Source organism: Felis catus, chromosome D4, assembly GCF_018350175.1.
Source record: "Felis catus isolate Fca126 chromosome D4, F.catus_Fca126_mat1.0, whole genome shotgun sequence".
Lineage (NCBI taxonomy): Eukaryota > Metazoa > Chordata > Mammalia > Carnivora > Felidae > Felis > Felis catus.
In genome coordinates this window covers 94,663,543-94,688,042 of record NC_058380.1, presented here as the reverse complement: position 1 = coordinate 94,688,042, position 24,500 = coordinate 94,663,543, and the positions used below count along the sequence as shown (strand labels likewise).

Here is a 24,500-nt window from a genome sequence, read left to right as displayed (position 1 = left end):
GGAAGCGGGCGAGATAGGTCCTGTGGCTTTAAGTCCGAAATCCCGCTCAGGCGTCAATTCTCGCGATCTCCGAGGTCGCCTACATATTACCCACAATTCTCTTTTTCTTTCTCTCTCCTCCAGCCTTCCAAGATGGTGAGTGATCCGGTGGTTCTCGGTGTCGAGCTGGGTCCGGCTTCTATCCACTGCCATCCTCTTCGGGGCGTGGCCGTGCGGGGGTCCCTCCACCGCGTAGCGCTAGGGGAGCCCCGCGGGGCCTGGCGGGGTGGCACTGGGCCGGGTAGAATCCCGGCGGCTGGGTCGGGGAGTGGAGAGAGGAGGGCCCCGGCGCGGAGCGCGGCGCCGCAATGCGGGGCTCGGAGCGACGGGGCCGAGCTCCTGGGGGCTCCCCCGGCGGCCTTGGGCGAGAGGTTCCGAGTCCACCGCTGCTGTTTGCGGAGGCTGCCGTGTGCCGGGCGCCTAGAGACGGGGCGCGTAGTTCTGGGACGCGGCGGGCGCGGCAGCCCGGGTGGTGCAAGTGATGTGAAGAGTGTTTGCCGTCTGAGTGATGGTGGGGACGCTCCTAACCACCAAGATCGCTGATGCATACGGGCCCTCGCCGCGCTCGCCTCTGGGCTGCCTTGGCCTGGGCCTGGGGGGGTCAGGCTCTGCTCGTAGGCGGGGATCGGGGCGCCTTCAGAGCAGCGCGTGCGGGAGCGCGGAGTTGATCTGGGTGTCGCTTCTCGCCTAGCCGAAAGGGAAGAAGGCCAAGGGGAAGAAGGTGGCCCCGGCCCCTGCTGTTGTGAAGAAGCAGGAGGCCAAGAAGGTGGTCAACCCCCTGTTTGAGAAAAGGCCCAAGAACTTTGGCATCGGTGAGTAAGGAGAGGGGAGCGCGGAAGTGTGCTGAGCGGAGCGAGGGTCGTGTTCCTGCCCCGTTGATGGGTTTCAGCGGGTGTGGGGTCCCCCCCCTGGCTGGGATGTGGGTACGCCGGCACCGGGTGCGTGGCCTCGTTGTCCCTCCCCCCGAGTGTGTGTCAGCTCCGCTAGGATTCGGCTGGGCTGCTTGTTGGATGGGGGAGCGTCGCCAGTCCCCCTGTGATCATAGGTGTTTGTGTGCAGATGATGTAAGAGAATATTTGCTATCCGAGAATTGGTGATGACGCTTTAAACCACCAAGATCGCTGATGCACCTACACCCTCCCAAGTGGCGCTAAGCACGAACTTGACCGGGAGTTTGAGCCTCACTTACATCGTTGCCCTTAACTTCTCAGGACAGGACATCCAGCCCAAAAGGGACCTCACGCGCTTTGTCAAGTGGCCCCGCTACATCCGACTGCAGCGGCAAAGGGCTATTCTCTATAAACGTCTCAAAGTGCCTCCTGCAATTAACCAGTTCACCCAGGCCTTGGACCGCCAGACAGGTGAGTTTGTGTAAACCAGCACGGAGACGTTTCCTGGGCAGTTAGGACTGGAACTGAGGTCTTTAAGGAGTTCTGGTACTTGCAGGAAACCGGCTTACTAAAATCTAGGTTATCTTGTCTGGTTTCTAGATCGCGAGGGTGGCATAGCTGAAGTGATCGTGCATAGTCTGAGTTTTTTTTTTTTTTTTTTAAGTTAATTTCTGTTGAGCGCACACACTTGGTGGCACAGGCAGGGGAGGGGCAGAGAGAAGGAGAGACAGAATCCCAAGCAGGCTCCACACCATCAGCGCAGAGCCCTGTTAAGGGCTTGAACTCACAAACTTGGAGATCAGGATCAGGAGTCTGACACTTGACTGGGCCACCCAGGCGCCCCGTGGTCTGAGATTTGCACTATGATAGTATTCCGGACAGTGACTTAAAGCATCATGTAGGTAGCAAAGAGCAGAGCTTGAAACGCGAGGCTAAACTGACGTCATTCTTGCAGCCACTCAGCTGCTCAAGCTGGCCCACAAATACAGGCCGGAGACCAAGCAAGAGAAGAAGCAGAGATTGCTAGCCAGGGCTGAGAAGAAGGCTGCTGGCAAAGGGGATGTCCCCACTAAGAGGCCCCCTGTCCTTCGAGCTGGTGAGTGGGCCCCTCCTTAAAGGGGGTGAGTGGTGGGGTGGGGCAGGCTGTTGGCAGTGATGTATGAATTTCTTCACCTGGAAACACCGTGGAGAGCAGAATCCGAGCTTTTTAACCCTGAGCCACAGCTGGGTGCGTACCATAGTAGAGCTGCTTTTGTGACCTGGGCAGTCCCTGTGAACTGCTCATGCAAACTGTTTGTGCTTCCAGGGGTTAACACTGTCACCACCTTGGTGGAAAACAAGAAGGCTCAGCTGGTGGTGATCGCACACGATGTGGATCCTATCGAGGTGTGTCAGATTGGTTGGTAAAAGTCAGATTGGGCCCTCATGTCAGTACTGGGAAGACTGAAAGTAAGCTGGAGTTTGGCTCGAGGCCCAAGTAGGCACGTGACTGCTTTCCGTTGAAAACAGTACTGATGAGGGATCCCACCAATAGCCATTGCAATGATGTGGATTTCTCACTGAATTCAACTTTGAAGTGCAAAACATGAGCTTTTTAACCCTGAGCAGTTGCTAAATTAGCTTCTAAATTACTGTTTTTGGCCAATATACGTTCTAAAGCTAATACGGTTTTCCAGCTGGTTGTCTTCCTGCCTGCCCTGTGTCGTAAGATGGGGGTTCCCTACTGCATCATCAAGGGGAAGGCCAGGCTGGGGCGACTGGTCCACAGGAAGACCTGCACCACTGTTGCCTTCACACAGGTTAACTCGTAAGTATGCAAGGGGCCCCCGAACTCCCAGGTGTCAGTAGAGGTCAGGCAGTCCCCTCCCCCAGTACGTTTCATTCACTTCTCGGAATTTGTTCTACCTCCAAGCAACACGTTCATCTGAATCTTTGCCGATGATGGTTACGAATTTCTTCACCTGAATAAGCCGTGTGGTCGTGTTGTGTCTGAGGCAAAGGCCTTGTGTTTGGGGCTACAGAAAGGAAGTTATTCCGGTTTTCCGGAAAGGGAACATGCTGATGACCCCCTTGTCCCTCCCGCCTTTTCAGGGAAGACAAAGGAGCTCTGGCTAAGCTGGTGGAAGCTGTCAGAACCAATTACAACGACAGATACGATGAGGTAAGCAGCAGCAGGACACAAAACGTTTGGGGTAAGTCAGGCCTGTCTCCGGGGGACTGGCCAGCTCCTCCAGAGCAGTCCTACTGGGCAAAGGACTTGGAGGGCCAAGGAGAAGACAGCACGACCCAGCATGGCTCTGAGAGCCTGACGACGACAGCCCACGCCAACTGCCTCTCCTGTCATTGCAGATCCGCCGCCACTGGGGAGGCAACGTCCTGGGTCCAAAGTCGGTGGCTCGCATCGCCAAGCTGGAAAAGGCAAAGGCTAAAGAACTGGCCACCAAACTGGGCTGAGTGGGCACAGGTGACTTTTCTGTATATAAAAGTAAATAAAAGGCTCTTTCTCAGCCCGGGCCCGTTGGCATTTGGGGTGGACTGCAATTTTTTGTCGTCTTAACACACGTTCGGGGTGGTGGCAAGGTCCTTATTTGTTGTAGGGTAGAGTTAAACCTGCTGTCCAGGTTGTACGTTGATCATTTGGAAAAAGCAGCCTTAAGACTGCTGGGTCACATATCAGGCCCAAGCCTAGACTTTACGATCATCCAGTTATAAGTGGCCCAGGTAGAATGACGGATACGGTACAGAGCGTACGTAGCACAGAGATTTATTTACGCCCATAGTTGCTGATCCCACATGAAAACATCTCCAGAAATCAGCCGCTTCCTGATAATTTAGGGGAAGGGCTACATCTGCTAGTCTCACACACCAGAAGTCCGACGTAGGAATTTCTTAAACCACAGGTATGACGTAGCTGCACAGAGTCCATACCTTGGGTCAAAAAGATGAACAGTCAGGGTTCTGAAGGGGGGGGGGGACTAGAGATCCGGACTCACCATGTGACATCGTATCGGGGACTCACCAGGTGATGATGTATTGCATGTGCTCGTTCCTCAGAGTGACTCGGGTTTGCCCTCCAATGGGTCCCCCGGGGACGGTGCTCTCTGCAGAGATAACGGACTCAATCCACAGTAGCTATGCCGCCAGCTTCTCCCTACAGCGGCTTGGCCAGCTGTTTCCTTGAAACCTTGCAGAGCTTTTTAGATTTTTGCACGGCCAAAAGTTCAGTACATACCTTTCACCTGTAACCAACCCTGGGTTGCCTCTCTCCAGAAAGATATTCCCCTTTCTCCCAACGGATACTACGATGTAACTAACAGGAAACAACTAGAAAATTTCCAGGGCTAAAAGGAAGGTAGAATGGGGTATTTACAAAAAAAGCTACTCGATCTTCTAGGGTGGGTTGATCACAACGTACTGAAGTCAGCATCAATGAAAATGGGGTCTGCGCCTGTGAGCCTGGCCATGGCCTCCAGGTCCCGGTAATGCCAGTGATTTCTTTCTGGATTGTTCTCAGGGACAAAGGGCTTCCTGGTTTCTGTCAGCCTCACCATCCCAACTAGGTCCACTTCTCCCTCGATCTAGAAAGGAAAATGTGAGATTCCTCCTTAAGGCCTGTGGTTAAGGAGCCCTGCTCACAAAAAAAGGAGCCCTGTGAGCCCTGCTCACAAAAAAAGGAGGGTTCTTGCCCCTTACCTGGCCTTTCGGCCGTGTATCCGGATTCACTTTCTTCCTGGGGACAAATCCTCTATTTACCAGGATGGTGATTCTGAAGTAACAAAGTATGCTCTCAGGCGGAGAAGGATTTTTGGACAAAGGTTAACGCTGGTAGTCTCCGGGAGAACAAGGAGCAGGTGTGCCCTGGGAAGGCCTGCCTCTGTCCACCCTGTCCTGACTGGCAGAACACCAACTCTGAAGACCGATATCCAGGGCCCCTGGCTATCCATCTCCGCTTCCTCCCTTGGGCCTCCTCCTGCAACATCCAAGCAGTGAATGACCCTCTCCCACAACCCGAGTTCTGACCTGTCGGTCCTACTCACCCCAGCTCTGTGCAGTGGAAGGGGGTGATGACGTAGGCCCCGCTCTCTGGCGAGGAAGAGAGGCGGCCGGCCTCCCGGGCCTCCCGGGCCGGGTCCACCATCGTCCGAGGCATCATGTACAGCTCCTTGGAGTGGTCAAAGTGCCCCCTGACCTTCACTGGCCTGTACTCCAGGTTCTTCAGTTCCATTGGGCTACACAGCAGTGGGGAGAAGTGAAGCCCAACAAGATTGGGCGGGAAGTCAAAGCCTGTGAGCCCTGCGCGTCACAAATAGGGCACACGTTGGCTCCCCTAAACTAGCTCTTGTCCCTCCAGGACAGTGGGTCAAAATGAGGGGTAGAGACGACAGAATCACTTAGGATGCTTTTTCAAGATTCTGCTCTCCTGTCAAGACAACATGAGGGCACACCACCCCCACCCACCAGGTAAGAATTGCTGCTCCAGGGAGCCCATCAGCACTGTGCCCCCACAGGTACGATGGGCCTGGAAAAAAAGGTGAAACCCCAAGTCGCAGATCTCTTTCTAAATCTGTCACGCCACTCCCCAACGGTGGTCAGGAAGCTCATTAGGACAGCTCATCTCGAGGGCTCCCGTCTGAGGGTCAGGACAGCAAGCGGAAGCAGCCAGGCCCCGCTGCCAACCTTGAGGGAGACCGGTCCCAGGCGGGCAGCCACACACTCACTCTGCTGGCAGAGGGATGGGCTCAGCCATAACTCTAGACTCGAGCTCTGCTATGAGCTTCAGCTTCCACTTTCGACGCTGGACCTGTGGAAACAGCACACCCAAGCAGATGGCAACAAGGGCAAAAGCTCAGAGCCACCATGGGCGCCTGGGTAGCTCAGTCGGTTAACCATCTGACTTCGGCTCAGGTCATGCTCTCACGTTTCATGGGACTGAGCCCCGTGTCCGACTCTGCTGACAGCTCAAAGCCTGGAGCCTGCTTCGAATCCTGCGTTTCCCTCCCTCTCTACCCCTCCCTGCGTGCTCGCGCACGCGCGCACTCGCTCTCTCTCTCTCTCTCTCTCTCTCTCTCGAAAATAAACATTAAAAAGAAAAAAAAAAAAAAAAGCTAGAGCCATCAGCGCCAAAGCCAGTATTTACCTGCCAGGTCCCCAGGCCAAAGGCAGTCGCAGGAATGAGAAGCAGGAACCACTGGAGAAAGGAGTCATCCTCCGCTTTGGTGGCAGGTGCCTCAGCTGCAGAACTACCACACCTGCTTGGGCTCCAGGCCAACCCTAGGAAGGTTTCCAACCCTGGCGTGGGGTCAGAAGCCCCCGGCAAATAGACCTGGAGCAGCCTATTCCTCAAGGAGACACGAGCACTACTGCCCCAGAGTGAACAGACCAGCCTGTGGCCACCGGGCACGCTCCCTGGATGTTCACCGACTGCATAAGCAAGACCTAGGGCTTAGTCCTGCCTTTGCCACCAACCCCGACCCTGGGTACTTCGTGTAACCATCTCCCGCCTTTTACACAAGAATAGTCTGCCGCGTACTCCGTCGCATTAAGATGCACCCGCTATGCAGAGAGGGAAGCGCGACCAACTCGGGAAAGGGGCTCCCAAGAGCACTCCCAACAGCTTCTCGTTCACTGCTCGTGAACTTAAAGATGGAACCACGTACAGGGAAAGTGTAATTCAGCGGTCAGAGCGTGAGCCTCATCAAATGAGGGCACCTCGGGCGTCGCGGACGGTAAAAAAAAACAGGCCTGGAGCAAGGGTTCTACAGCACCCTTCCTTCTTACACGCAGCACGCTACCCTGCGGGACGTGCACGCGCAACCCGCACGCCGTGGCTGTGCTGTCGTCTAGGGCCCCGGCCACCCGGTTTCAATCTTGGGATGGCCCCCCCTCAGCCCGCTGAGGCGCTGGGAAGTGGCGGACCGTCCCCGGCCGGGCGTGACTCGGGAGTACGAGAGGGGCCGGCCCGCGGGCCACCTCGGCTGAGAGGCACGCCCGCGTTCGGGCGGCAGCTCGAAGCTCCTCTCAGTGCCTGCGGCCGCCCCCCGCTTACAAAGCGGGGCGTCTGTTCCCAGGTGCCCAGGTCACACCCGGACGAGTCCTCACCTGGGCGCAGGGGGACCGCAAGGACGCTCCTCCGGACGGCGCGCGCCGGGGCCTACGGAGACCGAGGAGCTGGCTGAGCCGGCCCAGGCCGGGTCCGGGTCCCCCAGCCCGCCCGACACGTGCCCGCCCCGCGCCCCGCTCACCGGCACCGGCCGCGCAGCGCGAAACCCCAGCCACCGCGCCGCCGCCGCCGCCGCCATCTCCCCGCCCCGCCGGCGCTTCCGGGACGAGAGGCGTCTGCTTCCGGGGCGCCGCCGAGCCCCGCCCCCGGCCCACGTGGTGCGAGCGGCGCCGGCTTCCAGCTCCGAGGGCGGCCGAGCCATGAGCGAGCCGTCGGCTGAAGTGCTCGCCTTCCTCCGCGAACACCCGAGTCTGCGGCTGGAGCCCGGCGCCGCTAAGGTCCGCGGGGCCGGAGGAGGAGGTGTGGACCTGCTCGGGCGGCCCCCGCACCCCCTGACCCTCTCGTCCGCCCTCCGCCCCGCAGGTGAAATGCGCTCTCACCGGCCACGAGTTGCCCTGCCGTCTGCCCGAGCTCCAGGTCTACACCCGCGGCAAGAAGTACCGGCGGCTGGTCAGCGCCTCTCCGGCCTTCGATTACGCGGAGTTCGAGCCGCACATCGTGCCCAGCACCAAGAACCCGTACGTGGGAGGGGGCGCAGGCCGGGTACTGCGGGAGGGGCCCCGAGTGGGGCCAGGTCCCGGCGCTGAGTCTGGCCGCTGCCGCGAGGTGGATTCGGAACCCCGGCCCCTCCCCGCTGGCTGCGCGCTCCTCGAGGGCTTGGCGCCGTCCTTCGTAGGTAGATGTTAGGAGACTGGACAGCCGGGTTGCAGGCTAGAGCTCCCCGGTGAGCCCCCTCTCCGTGGTGCGTGTTTGCTTTTTGTGAAGCTGAGGCTTGTCACCTAAGGCTCTGAATGCGGTGAGTTCCACGTATTTAAGGAGAACTTTGGTGTAGCTGAACGTGTACGGTTGACAGCACTAGTTGAAGGGAGGGGGCCGGGGGATGCTCCCGTTCATCTAGGACTTTGCCAAGCCAGGTCTTCACTTGCATTCCCGTGTGCGGGAGCGGATGCTGATGACCAGGTGTGTTCCAGGTAAACACCGAGAGGTCACGTTCCCTCCGGGTCACTGGTTCTCCACCCCAGTTGCGGAGTGGAATTGTTCTCCAGCCTTTAAGAGTCTTGATGCCCAGTCTGCTTCGGAGACTTCCTTGCCAGACTCTGGGAATGACTCCAAGATGCAGCCGTGGTTGGAGAGCCACTGGTCCAGACCCTTGTGAACATCCCTGCCAGCCCACGTTTGCCTGTCCCCTAGGCACCAGCTGTTCTGCAGACTCACCCTGCGGCACATCAACAAGGTCCCCGAGCATGTGCTGAGGCACACCCAGGGCCAGCGGTACCAGAGAGCTCTGCGTGAATGTAAGTAGCCGTGGGCAGACGCAGCCTGCCTCAGTTTACAAGTATTTCGGGTGCATGCCTGCTTTTCTCCAGGACCAGTGCCCTCGAAGGCAGAAGTGGTGTCTCAGTCACCTTTTGGCAGTAGCTGGTGGTGCACCCGGCCCGGCCCAGGGGAGGGGTGGTGGCGGAGACTGCGATAAAGCAGACAGTGGGCTCCGATGTAACTGTGAGTGCTGTGGCGGTCTTGTGCCGAGGGCCGCCAGGAGGCCTGCCTAATGCGGAGGCCCTGGGGAGGCGGGGTTTCTGGGCTGAGACTTTAGGGACATAGCGAGTAGAGGCAAGAGTGCTCCCGTTAGAGGAAGGATTCTGGCAAGGTTAGAGGCAGAAAAACACTTGGTCGTGGGAGGTCCTGAAGGACGGCCACTGTGACACCACGCAAGATGGGGTCGGGGTCAGCAAGGTAGGTGGGACAAGACCACAGGGGGTCTTGGAGGCCACAAAGGACTGAAGCAGGGACTGGCAGTCGCTGTGTGCGTCAGGGTCACTGTGGCTCTTGAGGGTGGGAAGGAGTGGAGCAGGGGACCCTTGGCGGCTGTGCAGCCAGCTGAAGGTGACGGTGGCCGGGGCTGCAGGTGCTGGCAGGGAAGATGTGGACAGATTGCAGCTGTTCTGTGGGTAGAATCAGTAGGTGAGGGAGAGGAAGAAGTCAGCTGTGACTCCCGGAGTCCTGGCTCGAGAACTGGGGTGCTTACGAGAGTGGCATCTGAGTCACAGGCCTTGTGGGGAAATGAAGCATTCTCTTCAACGTGTGTCAGGGGAGGTGGCTGTTGAAGACACGGGCCAGTGCTCAGATGATGCACGCCACTGACACTGAGTGGCGTTTGCGTCCACAGAGCCACAGAAGAGGGGATGGGGCCAGGCCTGAGCAAGGAAGAGCCCCAGGAGGGGGAGAAGCAGGCGGGGTGGTGTCGGGACAGAGGTGTCGAGGAGGAAATGGTAGACGCTTCTCAGATGCTCCTGAAGGGAAGGTGGGGACAGAGCCGGCGGGAGCCCCACGGGGAAGAGAGGGCCAGGTGGGGCAGAGCCAGTGGGTCTGGGTATGGAGAGAGAGGCAAGATGAGGGGGAGAACTCTGAAGGCTGTGTTTCCCCAAGAAGAAACGAGGCCCAGTCTTCGCCCACGGGCAAAAGTGAAGGACCCGTGAAGGGTCCCACGTTGGCACAGAGCCTGGGGGCTGCTGGGTGTGGATGGGAAGGGAGGGACTGGGTTTTCCCCAGTAAGAGAGTCATCCTGATGCTGGAGCGTGTGGCTCACGGGACCAGCGGCCGAGAGGAGCCAGAGCCCGGCAGCCGGGGAATCTGGCCGGGGGTTCTGAGAGGGGACTCCAGGTGTGGGGTCCTGGGGTCCGCTGGCCCCGAGGCCGTGTGGGGCCACAGAGCGAGTGGCAGAGATGAGGCAAGAGAGAAGAGCCTGGCGGTGGGGGACATCAGAGGCCAGGGCCCGGTCCCCTCCCCCTCCTCCCTGAGACAGGAGAGCGCCGCCCACAGAGGGCCACCTTCAACAGCCAGGCCCCTTGGTGCCACCCCGCTCCTCATCGGGGTTTGGTCTGTGTCCGCCACGCCGGGCGTCCGGCCTCCCCAAGGCCTCTGTACACAAGATGGTGTGGAGGCCTCCTCGCGCCCCCCCCCCCCCCCCCGCTCCGGGCAGGGTCAGCAGCGGCCAAGCTCCCGCTCTCGCCCAGGCTGGGGCCCGGCACAGCTCTGCGCCTGCTCACGCCTCGCCCGCACCCCCACCGGCCTCCCTCCTCTCCTCTCCTGGTAGGAGCTGAGCCAGGGCACCTCCCGCCACCACATTTTACCCGGCAGACGGGGGGGGGGGGGGGTTTGGGGGCCCGGTGGAGCTGGTGTCTGCTCCGGAGGACAGGGGGGCAGACATGGCGTGCCGGCCCATCTCCCAGATGAAAGGTGTCAGAAGCAGGGCACGGAGTACGTGGCCGCCTGCCTCCTGCACAGGAGGAGGAGGAAGGAGGACCAGGTGGACGGCGCCGGGCCGCCTCGCCGGGGAGAAGCCTTCTGGGAACCTTCGTCCGGTGAGGACGGCGCAGCTGCAAGTGACAGTGATGACAGCATGACAGACCTGTACCCGCGTGAGTGGGACCGGCCCCCCTGCCCCCGGACGTCCAGTGTGTCCTGAGCCTGCAGCCAGCAGGCTCCAGCCTCCTTCCCTCCCACGTCGTGTGCTCGGGCCCTCAGCCCCGGCTGCGCCCCCTCAGCCCCGCGCGGACGGTGACCCGGACCTAAAACTGCCCATCCCTCCGTCCCTCTCAGCCGAGGTGTTCACCAGAAAGGACCCGGGAGGGACTGAACACGGGGACGGCACTGAGGACTTTCTGACCGAGGGGGAGGACGAGAGGCCAAGGGGCCTGACAGAGACGGGCCCTGGGGGCGGAGAAGAGACGCGAGGGGACCAGGAGCCGGTCCTCAAGCGCCGGAAGGTGGGTGGCAGCTTCCCCTGCCGACGGTTCTCCGTTTCCTCACAAAATCTGTTTAAAGAACCTTTCTGTGGCAGATAAAATGCCAAGCTAACGTTTCCGGAGTAAACTAGAAGCCGAGGCTGCTCTGGCCTGACGGGGCCAGGGGCTGCCGCACGGACGCTGGGCTCTGCAGCCCGTCCGAGGGGACTCTGGAGTGCACGCTGCAGGGGACCCGCGGGAGGGCCTCGTTAGGCCATGGCCAAGGTTCCGTCACCCTCGGGCCTACAGGAGGTCCAGAGCTCTCTGGAGGCTGGGGGCGGGGGGCGGGGGTGGCATTTCAGGGAAGCCACGGGTGGACAGCTGGCCTGACTCGGGGGCGCCCCTCCGAGAGGACAGGGATGGCTCACTAACCGGAGCTCCGTGTTCGTGTTCCAGAGGCAGTTGGGCTCAGCGAAGAAGTTCAGACGTCACCCCCGTAAACCCAAGAGCTTCAGCAATTTTAAACAGTCAGGTTAATAAACGGCTGCCGGAGAAAAGCATGCGTGGGAAGCTTTTCCAGAGTCCTTCAGGCCCTCGAGCCCGGGTCCTCTTCAAGCCGCCTGCTGTGCGCCCTCCCAGCCGACGGGGTGGGTGTCTCAGGGTCCTCTCCATGCGCTCACGTATGCTGTCCCCGGGGCTGGGGCTGGGAGTCTGTGCCACTGGCATCAGGGCCACCTTGCCCATCCCCAGGAAGCAGCCCCCAGGGACCCCGAGGGAAGCATTCTCTCTGGACGTGGCTTCTCAGCGGGCCTCGGCAAAGCCTAGAGGGTTCGGCTGGCTCGCTGGGCATCCGAGGAGAGGCCTGATCAGGCCCCACCCCAGCTGGACAACACCAGAGGATCACGCCGTGTACAACAAATGCCGTTATTTATTTTGATGTTTCCAAAAATCAAAACGTTTCCAAACACAACTAAGATATAAAATACAGCATAAAATGAGATTTATACCTATTTCCCACATAAAGCCAAAAAATTGTCAGAAATGGTTTTGCCGAAGCCAACTGGTAGATGGTATTTTTCTCTCCTTCCTGCAAAGGCATCTACCCCTGTCCCACGCACGAGCCCACCGAGGGCCAGGGGAGGCCCGAGCAACCTCCTCCAGCATTGAGGGTGCCCTCTGACCGCACCCCTTGGCCTCCTGGGGTCAGACCGTTCCTGCAAACCAACAGAGGTGTTGGAACTGTCAAAGGTGTCCCGGAGGGACGGACGTGGCTGAGTGTCATCTGATGGGACTGTGGTGCTGTGCTGACGGGAAAGGGGGTGGACGGAGAGGTGGCCCCGAGGTGGACGCACGGCGTCAGAAACCACCCCGTGCGGCGAGCATCCGGGTGGCCAAGTAGAAAAGCCCTCTCCATCTGTTGCTTTTCCAAGGCCGGAGGCGTTTGCAAATGGGGGGGGGGGTTGGGACCATTTGGGGCTGAGGCGTGGGCACGAGGTGGGGTGTTGAGAGGGGTGCCATCGCTCCCGTCAGGTCTGGCGGGTCCAGGCCGCAGAGCCAAGTAAGGCTCTAGGAGCACTGGGAGGCAAAAGCAGGGCAGCTTTCCTGCCCCACGCTGGCTCTGGTCTGGCTGGTAAATGTGGATCCTGGCTCAGGACTGGCCCCGGCATCCCTAGGGATGCCCTCAGGCTTGCACATCTAGCCATGAACCAGGAAAAAAGAGACCAGCTTCAGGCAGTCCTCGTTCTAGCTTGGTCAGCCTGCCACCCCCCCCCCACCCCCAAGGGTCTGGGGGAGGACTGGGGGAGGCACAGACGAGTCCAACTCTCCCCTCGTGGCAATCGCTACAACACAGACGAGTGGAGAAGAGCCAACAGGCGCGTGCACCCCCAAGAAGAGAAACGCAGTGTAAGGCAATGTTAGAAAACTTTAAATACAGGATTAAGATCCAATCGGTAAGGCATCACAAATCGTAAAAAGTAATTTGGGCTGCATTCAGCGTAGCAAAGACAAATCTGAGCAAGCAACAGCCTTGAGAAAGTGGTAAGTCACGGCTGCGCAGCTTGGGAAAAGTCCCTCCAGCCGAAGGAGAGGCGGGCGGGGCGCTTGGCCAGGTCAGAGCCCGTGGGAGCCCCTGGGAGCCCACACGAGCCCACAGCGGCAGCCCAGGCTCGGTGTGAAGACCGGGAGTGAGGTAACTGGTCTGAGAGCCCGCTTCGTCGCTGCCCTGCCCCACGAGGCTGCTGCTCCTCCCACGCCCCTCACGGGAGTCAGCGCACAGACATGTGGCCAGGCCAGGGTCGGGGCGAGGGTCCCCATAGGCTCCAGGTGCACCTGGGGACTTCTAGCCCCGCCGTTCCCGCCCTGAGCCACCGAGGCTCCCGGGGGATTACCCTACCCAACGAGCTGCACCAATCGGAGCCGGTTTTGTGCCGAGTGAACGGCAGCCTCAGTGGCCCCTCTGGCACCACTTCGTTCTTTGGGTTTGGGTCCAAATGCCGTTGTTGTCCCTGCGAGCGTTACGATGCGGCACGGGGACAACTCGGAGCCGTGGGCGAGGCTTACGCCCAGGACGTTGACTGTGTGATGTTGGGCTGGGCCATCCCTAATCATTTAGTTTTAGCTAAAAACGTAAACTTAAAAAACAGTAAGAGGGAGACCGCTTTGAAGGATACACAAATGTATCTGCTCACAGTACAGCTTGAAGGCCCCCCACCCACAAAACAGAAACAAAAACGGGAACTGAGGCCACAGCCCAGCAAGCTGCTCGTGGGAAGCCGAGGCCGTGCCTGGGGGAGGGAGGCGCCGTGCCCAGCCAGCCCGCCCCAGTGGTCAGGTACTAGGCTGTGGGTCCAGAGCAGACTTAGCCGCCAAATTTCAGGTGTCTGCAAATAAATTCTCAAAACATCTGTGCCTTTACCAAGGGAGGGAAGGAAAGAGGACACGTAAATGCTGGCATTCTGGTCGAATCCACCCCGAACCAGTCCTCGATGGCCGCGGGTCCTAGCCAGGCAGGGAAGGGGTCTGTTACCACTCTTTCTTCTTCTCGTCCATGGAGACGCCCCCGGGGCCCAGGGCCACCACAAGGAGCAGGCCTCCGATCACCGACATGGTCTGGAAGAAATCGTACTTCAGGAAGTCATGCATGGGCTTATAGACAGGAATGGTCCAGAAGGCGTTGAAATACACGTTGATGGCAAACAGCCAGACGACAAGAGTCAAAGCAGCCAGCTTGGTTTTAAAACCAATGGCCACTAAAATCATCAGAGCTGTGCCCACGATGTTCTGGAGAATCTGCATAGGTTAGAAGGTAAGAAAAAAAAAAAAAAGGTGAGGAAGAAGAGATACTCCAACTGCCCTTGTCACTGCGGTATGTGTCCAGGTGACGTCACAGAGGGGTGTGCATTCAAGTGAGAAATAAAGAGGGAGGCGCCAGGGGCTTCAGCGAACAGGCTGCAATTTACCAGGACACACTCAGGCCCCGGCCTGCGGGCCCCCAAGCCATCCAGGTAGTCCCCGCTACTTCTTAGGAGCGGGCTCCCCCCTCCCATGGCGCCAGGTGCCCCTCCTGGGAGCTTTTCCCAGCCAGGGCGCCCAGCCAGCTCTAAAGACGGGCATCGTAAAGCTCCCGGGGACGAGACACCCGGCGTGCACACAGCACGCGATAAAGGTACGAGCAGTGGGCAGCTAAAGAACCAAGGGTCTGCAAAGAGCCCGGGTGGACTGCCTGGAGGCCGGCACACAGGACACCAGGACCTCCAGTGAGGTCAGGGAGACTCTGGACTTCCTTTGTCAGCTCCGGGCCCCTAAGAGCTTGCTGGGTGTTTACTCCTTTTAGTAGGATCCGACGTTTGCCTCCTTTAAGCCGACTCCTTCCAAGAGCCCCTGGACTAGGCTCCGTGCACAGGCGGGGAAGAGAGGTCGGGGCCCTTTCTGAAGGACAGGAGCCCAGGTCCACGTACGCAGGCAGGAGCGCTTACCGAGAAGAAGCTGGCATCAAAGTGAAGGAGGGTCATGAACATCAAGACCAGCAGAACCCTGCCTCCGAGCTGCATGTACTGTTTGGGAGAGCTCTCACGCATGGTGGGGACGCCTGCGAACATGCTCTTCCCTTCGGAACGGGATTCCGCCAGGAGCAGCAACAGGCCTCCTCCCAGGGCCAGATTCCTGAGGACAGAAACGCCAGCTGAGTTGCCGGGGCTCGGCAGGCACTACGCACACCCGTCAGAGCAGGTCGGGAGACCTCGGAGGGAGCACAGGAAGGGAGGGCCCTTAGGTCCCTCTCTCTAAACCGTGCCGGACCGGCTGGGTGTGAGTCCACAGGACTCACAGCCGCTCCACGGCTGAAGACAGACGGGTCTGTTCCACCCAACAGTGACATTAACCTGAACACACTCGGAACCCGGCCCGGCTTTGGCCCTGCTGTTGACCAGCTGGGTCCCTGTGAGCAAGTGCTGCCATTCCGGCCCTCCTTCCCTCCCTCATGAACAGGGGGTTGGGAGGGACAGCTTCATTCTCACCTGTGTCCCGGGGTGTGGGTGGGAGGGTTGTTGGGGGAGGGAGCCTCTGCCAACACCTCCTACAGACTCCAAGTGCTTGGACCCCAAGAAGTTCACTCCCGACTGCTAGTTACTGAGTCGACAGACATGAAAAGCAAGCATGTGGAGCGCACGTACCTCATCAAAAACTTCAAGTCCCACAGGATGCTGTAGGCGATCGTCTGAAGGGAACAGACAAGAGACAGAAACTTGAGTCTCACGTTTCCAAATGCACTGGGACTTCTAGAGAACAGCAGTAGGCAATCTCTCCCACAGAAGCGTAAACGTAAGGTGCACGGGACGGTTTAGGAGCCCAGGACAGCTCCGAGTTCAACCACAGGCTCAGCATTTCTCGAGGTGTGCTGACCAGCCCGGGCCCGCGTAACGAGCACCGTTCCCTGGGAGCACCCAGCCCGCAAGGTGCCGGCACGGCGCCCGGGAGCTCTGGTCCAGGTGCACACAGCTCATCTGGCCAGCTGGGTGTTCACGAGGTAAAACGATAAGTCAGTGTCCTGGCTGCAGCCAACCCTGTCATTTGTCCCCATCAGAGGAAACTCGGGAAGGTGGCAAAGAGGCGGGCGCCCAGAGCTTGGCACCTTTTCAGGGGCCCCATCCTCTCCAGCTCTCCTGAGCCTGCACTCGGGAAAATCCAGTGTTTTCTCAGGAAAGAAAAGGAGACCCAGGCAGAGACACAAGGGGGTGAAGCCGCATCCTCAGAGACGCCTTTGCGGAAGCTATGCCCCAAGCACGGCAAGGAAGAGAAGAGACCCAGCCCCGCGTACCTGCAGCGCTATGATTCCAAAGAGCCCAAAGCAGGCGTACTGCACGAAGTTCCTGCTCAACACCAGGATGCAGCCGGCTGGAAAGGAGAAGGGCCAGGCTCAGGGGGCCGCGGGCGAGTTCCGGGCGAGGGCCGCCGCCACGGCACCTGGCGCCCTCACCTGAGCCCTGCGCGGTTGGTGGCCCAGCCACGCGCCCCGAGAAAAGAGCAACTCCTGGGAGAATTCATCGTAGACGCGGACCACACACGAGTCAACGGGACCTTACTTATCGAAGATACCGTTCTAGAAAACGGATCCCTTGCTCCAGGGAATGGGCCATTTTCCGGAGCAGGTGGTGCCGTGGAAACTGCCGTGGGAGCTACAGGACGGACTGAGAAGTGCAGGCCCCTTTCCGGCCCCAAAATGTACAGGGAGGGGGGCTGCCGCCAGCAGACAGCGGCCGGGGAGCAGAAGATCTGCGGCCCACGTGAATCCGGCCTCCGATTCATCCTTTCCGACACCCTGCGTTTCCCCTGCTCTGGCTCCCCTCCGGCCCACCCGGGTCACCCAGTCTCCCCCGCGTCCCGGTCCAGGCGCTTAGAGCGGGGCCCGTGTCATCGGTCTTCAGTGAGCACAGTACCCACCCGAAGGCCCACAGAACCAACGCCCAGGCCCGGCCCACCCGCCAGGGAGGGGGAAAGGGCCGGCAACGCCGGCCCGGGAGCCCCTCGAGTGACCTGCCGTCCCCGCCCACAAGGTAAGCCAGCGCGTATCAGGGCCACTCACTCAGCTGTCCCAGCAGGTTGAGGAGCACAAAGGCGGAGGCCAGCGCGTAGCCGCAGCCCCACGTCGTGTCGATGTAGTCACGCTGCTCGCCCCACTGGAACCACATGCGGACGCCGTCCTCCAGGAACGTGCTGATCAGGCAGAGGCGCGCCACGTGGGGCAGGTACTGCTTCGTGACCCGGAGGAACTGCGGGCCACAGAGACCCGGCTGAGGGCTGCGGGACCCTCAGGGCCGCTCCCCCCGCTGCCCTGTGTGTCTCTGCGCCCACCCGTCCCGTCAGGCTCGGACCCCCAGGGCGACAGCCTCCGCCCTGTCAGCACAGGCGCGTAGGCGCCAACTACGGTCACCCAACGAGGGGCCAACGCAAGACACACCGCGCGGACGCTCGGGCGAGGGCCCTGGCGGATCAGGATCACCCCGAGGAGGCCCGGCCGGCTCACCCACGGTCTCCCCTCCCGTGCGCCCCGGCATTTGCACTGAGTCGTCTTTATCCTAGGCCGACCGGCACCAAAGGGGGGCGCGTGGCACCCCTGGCCTCTACCCACCAGACGTCATCGGCAGCCCCCCTCCAGCTGTGACGGCCAAAAATGCCTCCAGACACTGCCACAGAACCGCGCCCACTCCCTCGAGACCCTCTCGTTTCACAAGTGGGCAGACTGCACCCCACAGGGGAAAGGGGCTCCCTGAGAGCTGCACGGACCTGAGACAGCCCGCTGAGGCTTGGCCTGCCAGTCACGCACGGTCACACGCGGCTAAGCCTTGGCCTCCCAACACCCCCGATGGCGCTCAGACCCACTCTAGATGGAAGAGGGCTGAGCACGCTCTTGAGAGGACAGTCCACTTAGGGGACAGCCAGGGTCCCAGGCCTGGAGGGCCTCACGGTAGACCAGCGCTAAGTTCATGTGTCTACGCTTATCCCAAACCTCCGAGCAGCGAGAGAAGAGGCCAGGCTCTGGCAGCCGTGCGCGCACCCCCAGTCCCTCCCAGAGCCCTGGACTGGAGAGGGTGGGGTGGGCAGCGGTGAGCACACACATGGAACTGGTGTGGCTAATGGCTAGAAGGCTCTGGAGTCTTTTACAAAGACATGCTAACAAATGGACGCACAACGGTCTCAACAGCAGTGAAGAGTCCAGTTCGGAAAATCACTGGTGAACACCAAAGGGAGAGAAAGCACATTTAGAACTTCCTCCTGCTCCGTGCAAAGTGTGCCGTTAACGACGGCGTGGTTATGAAACATATATCGGGTGGAGACACAAATGTCACTCGGGTGCCCTGCAGCCACTTTCTCTTTCCCACCATCCAAGCTAAATGCAAAGGGAAGGAACCCCTGCAGCACACGGTAAGGGCAGGCTCTCCAGGAAGTCCGCCCACAGGAGTGACGAGGCAGGCAGCCGAGTCTAAAGGGCACCTGTGGGCCTGGCCCCCGCAAAGGGACAGTCAAATGAACATCACTGCCCCTCTCAGGGCTGGCGAAACCTTACTGGGACCAGCTAAGGTGTGTCTGAAGAGTCTGTTAATTATTGGCGTTTTTGAAAAGTTGCTTTCAAGTCCTAGAAACAGCTGATGCTCTCAGCCGCAAGTCACGAGCCTCTGGCTGTTGAGATCAACCTCCAGTTTGTCGGCTTGGGCTCAGTCAGCAGAGAAGCCTCGCCTCGCCTCGCCTCGCCTCGCCTCCCCTCCGCTGGGTCATGGCAGCCGGGCACTCGTGGGAGGGAGGGAGGGAGGGAGAGCGGGGAGAAAGCCCTTATAAGCCAGGTGTCCTTTCTCTCCAAATCTCCCGAGCTCGACTGAGCTCCAAGGTGGCGATTCTGCACACGCCTGCTCAGCCCTTGACCCTCACCGAAGTGGGGGCAGAGGTCACAGGGAGAGACCGACGCCTGGACAATGAACCAGGTGGGTCTAAGGTTCGTTCCAACTTGAATAAGCGGAGGAGAAAAGGGAAGGGGAAAGAACCTTAATGCCCCTACAAATTTTGGAGTCTCTGTAAAGCATACACAGGATGTCTGTCCACTCGGGGTACACACCCCCCCGCGTCAGACCGGGAGGTAGAGGGACAGCTGACCACTGGCCCTGCTGCTTCTGCCTCATGGCCCAACTGCTGTCGTGAGCCCCAGCGGGGTCAGCGGTTGAGTCGTTCCTAGTCTAATCCACAGGGACACGACTGGGGCCGCGGCGCAACTCTGGGGGAGGCTGACCCCAAAAGGCAGGGGCAGACAGACATGGGACACGTCCTGACCCGCCTCCAAACTGGAGCTGAAAGCTGCCTGCTGTGCTCACCAGTGAGGAGCAAACAAGCCCGGGCCCTTGGCCTTCATTCTAAGCCTCCTCACCCACGAAGCACCCCGCTTAACACACGCTCTGCTCCACAGCCCGGCCCAAGAGACACAGGCAGTGTTTAAGAGCTTCCGTGATGAGTCTGTACGCCTAATTTGAGTGTCTGGGTCAAGAGGATTAAAGAGCAACAGGGAGACTCTCCCTTCCCCGTGAGACAGGCTGAGGAGACAGACAGCTCTGTGCTTCGGGGGGGTGGGGGGGGAGCCAAAATTCAGGTTATTTCCAAATTGGATGTGGTTCGGGCTACGGGTCGGCTGTAGTTTGCAAGCCAGGCTGCTCCAGAACCTCTTTAAACCAGCCAGCCTCTAATAAGCACCTGTTTGGACTCAACAGGAAAGAAAAACAACTGTTTCAACACGAGGCCAGACCCCACTTTACTCGGACTCTCCGAATGCGTGCTGGTTACGGCGGTTCAGACTCGGCCACTGAACCCCCGTCAGGCGACTGGGGACCTGAAGCAGGCATCCGGCAGCACGCGGGGGCCCGGGAGCAGTCCCCTGTCCCGTGCTTGCGCAACGGGTCCTGCGGGCCGGGGGCTGGGTGCTGCCCGGTGGGGACACAGAGACCCACGGCGGCCACGCCTGGGACAGAATCGTGGAGGGAAAGCCGGAAGCGGGCAGCAAGCAGGGGCAGGCCAGGCCACAGGAGAGGACGGTTAGCCTGCGTGGGGCAGGCTTTTCACTGGAACCTCCAAGAAGCTCACCGTCAAGCAGGGTGCGGTTCACAAGCGATGACGGGACCTGGGTGACTTATGAAATACGGAAAGTTGGGATTTATTTACGAAGGGCTAGGATTTTGATTTTAGAGGGGGTTTAAGAAACCTAACTCTGAGAATACAGTGATCATGTCACACAGCCACCTGCAGCTCTCACACGACACAGAAAAGCTACTTTCTCTGAGTACTGAGGACAGAAGGGACTTGAGCAAAGCTGTCTGCAATTCTTGGGTGGGAACTCCGAGAAGGCAAAAAAGGGCGTGAGACCATCTGGTCGCAGGGACTGGGGCTGCCCTTCTCAAGGGCCACTTCAAGCCTCCACATCCCAGAAGATTAGAACTTGTGGCCAGACGGCCTCCCTCACATCAGGCTGAGTCAGGGCCAGAGCAAGAGTTCGATGACTCACACATGGGCATTCACCATGACCCCAGAACTCCCCCGGCAGGTCTCCCGGGGCACTGCTGTGTGGGTTCACGCTGCGCCTCCGAGTACAGGAACAAGCGTCGACTGGTCCTGGAGATGGCCTGGCTTCCGTACCAGAAATCCACGTGACTAAGAGCCTAACCATAGGAGAGTAGCAACCAATCCCATGGAGGCAAACACAGCTGTGCCTCACTTTCCAGAAGCCTTGCTGACCAGTGCCCCCCATGTCTCCACCCCGCTCCCCGGAAGAGGCGGGACGGCTCTTCTCAGGGCCAGCAGGAAAGAACGCTCTTTGCCTTCTCTCCTCACTCCTGATGGCGCAAGGCAGGAAGCCCCGGCAGGGAGGGGGACACAGAGCAGAGGAACGGGAAAATGGTGCTCAGAACCCATCACTGTTACGAGAGCCCCACTCATACCCAATGGCCGTCCACACACGGTTAATCCAGAGCCCTAACACCCGGGGAGCAGGTGTGCCCACTCACGTTCTGTCGGGCCATCCGAGCTACCCAACGCTGGACCAGCGGCCCAGGGGAGCTCCTGGGCACAGGCTCCCAGGATGGCTCCATCATGCCAAAAGACAGGGAAAAACCCCAAAGGCCACAGGGGACAGCAAGGCCCCATGCAGCTTACCTGTCACCCTGGTGACAGATGAGCCGTCAGGCCGGACCCAGTAGGTGCTAATATTCCCATTTACTGGTGCAGATGTGCTTGCAATCACGCTCTGCCGAAGGGCAGCGAGCACCGGCTTCAGGACCCGGACGTAATTTTGGATTGCTGAGTTCGTTGGTCTCTGGCCCCTCCTGACCTGGTCTCAGATGGCTTCCGAATGCCTAGCTCCTGCAGAGGGCACGCTCAGCGTTTTCTCTAAGCGCCTGGCCTCCTGGCCGCCAGGGGCAAGGAGCCCGATGCCAGAGATGTCGCTCCGGATGAGCCGGCCAGTCAGAACGAAGGGGACAGCTGACCCTGTGCTCTGACCTCTGCGGGCCTCAAGGGGAGGCTGCAGGACAGCCAGGAGGCGAGGAGCCCAGCCTTTGGTACCAAGATGTGGACTCAGAACTTCAGCCTACCTCCCTCCATGCGAGACCGCCCTCTCCACACCTGAAGACAGAGGCACTGTGGCCAGCCTCACGCGGTCCAGAGGGTAACACAGTACTAAGCGTGGAGGACCTGGCCCAGAGTTAGCGTCTCTTATCATAACTACTGGGGGACACGCAGGCTTTACAGGTCCCACTCCAGCAACCTAGATTTCCTGGTTAACACCTGTCACTTGAGTTTTGCTTTCGTTTTCTGAAGACAGGGTCTGTCGTGTTACTGATCAGTGACTTTGACAATATTCCCCCACGCCCTTCAAGTGAGATCGTTTTCATTTTAAAAGCCTGGACTCCAGCACCTTTATTATTGGCAGCTTTGCCTGAATACCGTGTGGATAAATGTTGAAGCGGCACCCCAGCCTGGCCAGATTACTATCCACGGGAAGCCGTCACTTGGGCTCTGCACCCTCTACTCTGCCCACGTCCTCCCGCGCCAAGCCTGCCCGGGCAGAAGACGCTCCTGACTTTGGTTTTGGAGAGCATGAGGGCCGCTGCCCTCTGAGTCACCCACAAAGGGCGTGGAGGGGTCTTCTGACATCCGCTGCCACCACCAAGGTGGGCCCTGGCCCTGACAGACTGACAGCAGGAGCCCACACTGCCTGACAAGACGCAGCCCTGGGCCCCTTTGGGTGTTCGACTGTGATGCAGGCAGGCCCTTTCCCCTCCATTTGTGCCCGAAGAACACCAGGCCTCGGAAGCTCGTAGTATGTGGCACTAGCTTTGAGGTCAGAGTCTGGGGTTCCCCCCGGGGCTGTGCCCCAGGCCAGTCCAGAAGCCCCAGCAGGCCATCTTTCCCACCAGTAACTTAGGTGCAGCCAGACTGTGTGTCTGCCTGAAGGGCCTTTCAGGTTCCAAGATCCTGCTTCTTTGATTTAAACAAAATGCAGGGAGAAAAAGAAGAAAAGATTACACATAGAGATTTTGAGCTTTTTTTTTTTTTTTCTGTAGGAAAGTTGATCGTTTGATAGTTGGCACCAGCTTGGTTAGAGACATTTTATCTAGATTTGGTTATGAAATGCACTTGCAAAATCAGGCTTCTCCGGACTGAAGAGTGAGTGTGCAGAGCTCTCACGGTCCCCGTGGCTCAAAGGAGCCATCTTCTCAGGGAGTTGCTACTTGGGGAAATGCAATCGGGTCACTAAAACCATTGAAAAATGGACAGGGAAGGCCTACGTGGTTCTTGAGAGCTTTTGATATGAATTGTGTTTATGAAGGATACGATTTTTAAAAGGTCTTTAAACACAAAATCACGACCTTAGCAAAAACTATTTTTTCAAATGGACACGCTTTCCCCACCCCCACCCCCCAAGCTGGTTCTCAAATACCAGCTCACAGGAGAGTGGTGCGATGGAAACCCCGCTACCAGACCACACTACAGACGGCACCCCTCAAGGGGAACAAGGGAAGATCGAGCTCGCCCATGCCGGATCAGAACACACGCATTTGTGTTCCTAACTCACACAAACGCTTACAAGCCTTCCAATAAACCCAAACTTCAGAGTTTCGTTACTCAATACCACCCCCATAAAAATAAAAAATGTAACCTCGCTACTTTTAAGTCTGGCAAAAACCACAAACCCGTTAAGTGCACAAGGGAAAGAAATGGCCAGTGGGCCAGACATGGCTCTGCCTGCAGGGATAAGGCTGCTCATCTGTAGACGTAACGGGACACTTGCACAGCTAAAAGGTACACTCAATAATCAAAGCTCGATGAAAATCGCCAGGAAGCTCCGTCCTTTCCCCTTTCTAGGATCTGATTCTGTCCATCTGGTCTGTGTCAACTGCCTGTTTCAAGAGCTTCCCCGGTGCTCAGAATGCCACCTGTACACTCGGGGAAGAAAAAAAAAAAAAAAAAAAACCCAGGAAGATAGGCTTCCCCTCCTCCCAGGTTTGTGTACTGATAGATACCCATTCAATTCAGTCCCAGGGCAGAGTCCAAACAGGGAGGGAAAATGCTGGGAGGGTCAAAGGGACCCCATGAGTCCAACACATCTGGGAAATAGTAACAGAAGAAAGTGCGGTTGCTTTCCGTAGTTGGGGTACATACCAGGGCGCCCCCTTTCCTCTGGGAAGACCCCCAGGCCTCCTTTCTGACCAACCCCCCCGTTCAGGATCACAGCTCCCCACCCCGCCCCCTAAGGGTGCCAGTGAAAGGAGAAGAGTGCAGGGACCACCCCAACAGTTCGATTCGAGAGAACGCTCCCCAGTAGCCAGACTCGGCCCAAACCCGCAGCGCCCCCCAGCCCCCAGGCCTCGGGCTCCCTTCTCGGGACCGGGCGAGGCAGCCCCGCACACCCCTCACCTCCTGGGGCCGGCCAGGCTGGGGGGGGGGGGAGGGGGGCGGCTCACGACCTGGGTGCCGAAGCACGGGCCCGAGAACCCACCCGGAGCCCTGGCGGGGAGGCGGCGACAAGGGCAGGCCGGGTTTCGGGGAGCCCCGGGTCGGGAAGGCGACGAGCCCCGGAGAGGAATGCCCCGGTTGGGGGAGGGGGCGCGATTCTCCGGCGGGCTCGGGAGGGGTGAGGACGCGGCGCAGACCCAGGGGCGGCCCTCGGGGGCCGGGGGCCCGACTCTGGGAGCGCAGAGGGCTCGGGGCCGAGGCCCGGAGGGGGAGTCGGAGGGGACGCGCGGGAGGGGCCTCGGGGCCGGGGCAGGAGGCCCGGTCGGGCCGCAGGCCGCACCTGGTCGGCGAAGTCCTCGGCCGTGCCCATCAGGTCGTTCTGGCCCATGGCGGCGGCGGGAGGCTCGGCTCGCTCGCTCCCTCGCTCGCTCGCTCGGCGCTCGGCCCGTCGGCGCCCGCGCCCGCTGCGGCCTCCACAGGAAGTGCCCGGCGGCCGGCCTCGCTCCTCGTCCGCGGCTCCAGCGGCTGCCACGTAGGCCAAGCCTTAAAGGGGCCGCGCCGGCGGGCCCGCCCCGGCCGCGCCTTAAAGGGGCCGCGCGCCGCCCGCCGCCCGCCGCCGCCCCGTCCGCCGCGCTCCAG

General features: G+C 59.7%; 4 protein-coding genes and 5 non-coding genes across 11 annotated transcripts; 7 read left to right on the top strand and 2 right to left on the bottom strand.

Annotated features, from left to right (window-relative positions):
• Window positions 1-12: 12 nt before the first annotated feature.
• On the top strand, window positions 13-3,453 carry RPL7A (ribosomal protein L7a). The gene is made up of 8 exons (XM_003996041.6): window positions 13-135; window positions 731-851; window positions 1,251-1,400; window positions 1,885-2,025; window positions 2,236-2,315; window positions 2,606-2,736; window positions 3,021-3,090; window positions 3,279-3,453. Exons 1-8 carry the CDS (start codon window positions 133-135, stop codon window positions 3,381-3,383), a joined length of 801 nt encoding a protein of 266 aa, XP_003996090.1. The 5' UTR covers window positions 13-132; the 3' UTR covers window positions 3,384-3,453.
• LOC111557659 lies at window positions 513-586 on the top strand. The gene has a single exon (XR_002737893.1). It is a non-coding gene; the product is annotated as a small nucleolar RNA SNORD24 (small nucleolar RNA).
• On the top strand, window positions 1,094-1,168 carry LOC111557657. The gene has a single exon (XR_002737892.1). It is a non-coding gene; the product is annotated as a small nucleolar RNA SNORD24 (small nucleolar RNA).
• Window positions 2,077-2,151, top strand: LOC111557655. Its single transcript, XR_002737890.1, has one exon. It is a non-coding gene; the product is annotated as a small nucleolar RNA SNORD36 (small nucleolar RNA).
• LOC111557654 lies at window positions 2,467-2,538 on the top strand. Its single transcript, XR_002737889.1, has one exon. It is a non-coding gene; the product is annotated as a small nucleolar RNA SNORD36 (small nucleolar RNA).
• On the top strand, window positions 2,862-2,928 carry LOC111557656. Its single transcript, XR_002737891.1, has one exon. It is a non-coding gene; the product is annotated as a small nucleolar RNA SNORD36 (small nucleolar RNA).
• Window positions 3,454-3,677: 224 nt separating the features above from the next.
• Window positions 3,678-7,366, bottom strand: SURF1 (SURF1 cytochrome c oxidase assembly factor). 2 transcript variants are annotated; one of them, XM_006939625.4, is made up of 9 exons: window positions 7,172-7,366; window positions 7,029-7,080; window positions 6,067-6,218; window positions 5,648-5,730; window positions 4,967-5,158; window positions 4,623-4,695; window positions 4,345-4,507; window positions 3,949-4,030; window positions 3,678-3,857 (listed from the first exon to the last, which is right to left on the bottom strand). In XM_006939625.4, exons 1-9 carry the CDS (start codon window positions 7,349-7,351, stop codon window positions 3,788-3,790), a joined length of 1,047 nt encoding a protein of 348 aa, XP_006939687.3. In that variant the 5' UTR covers window positions 7,352-7,366; the 3' UTR covers window positions 3,678-3,787. The 2 variants fall into 2 exon arrangements, with proteins under 2 accessions (XP_006939687.3, XP_019672314.2); XM_019816755.3 differs by having other exon boundaries at window positions 6,067-6,200.
• On the top strand, window positions 7,292-11,929 carry SURF2 (surfeit 2). Of its 2 annotated transcripts, XR_002148636.3 has the most exons (7): window positions 7,292-7,427; window positions 7,513-7,667; window positions 8,341-8,444; window positions 10,380-10,568; window positions 10,750-10,916; window positions 11,331-11,521; window positions 11,625-11,929. XR_002148636.3 is itself a non-coding variant. In XM_006939624.5 (6 exons), exons 1-6 carry the CDS (start codon window positions 7,350-7,352, stop codon window positions 11,409-11,411), a joined length of 774 nt encoding a protein of 257 aa, XP_006939686.4. In that variant the 5' UTR covers window positions 7,292-7,349; the 3' UTR covers window positions 11,412-11,929. The 2 variants fall into 2 exon arrangements, 1 of the variants encoding a protein (XP_006939686.4); XM_006939624.5 differs by having other exon boundaries at window positions 11,331-11,929.
• SURF4 (surfeit 4) lies at window positions 11,785-24,390 on the bottom strand. The gene is made up of 6 exons (XM_023242992.2): window positions 24,202-24,390; window positions 16,957-17,143; window positions 16,192-16,268; window positions 15,548-15,591; window positions 14,852-15,038; window positions 11,785-14,165 (listed from the first exon to the last, which is right to left on the bottom strand). Exons 1-6 carry the CDS (start codon window positions 24,247-24,249, stop codon window positions 13,899-13,901), a joined length of 810 nt encoding a protein of 269 aa, XP_023098760.1. The 5' UTR covers window positions 24,250-24,390; the 3' UTR covers window positions 11,785-13,898.
• Between the last annotated feature and the right edge of the window lie 110 nt (window positions 24,391-24,500).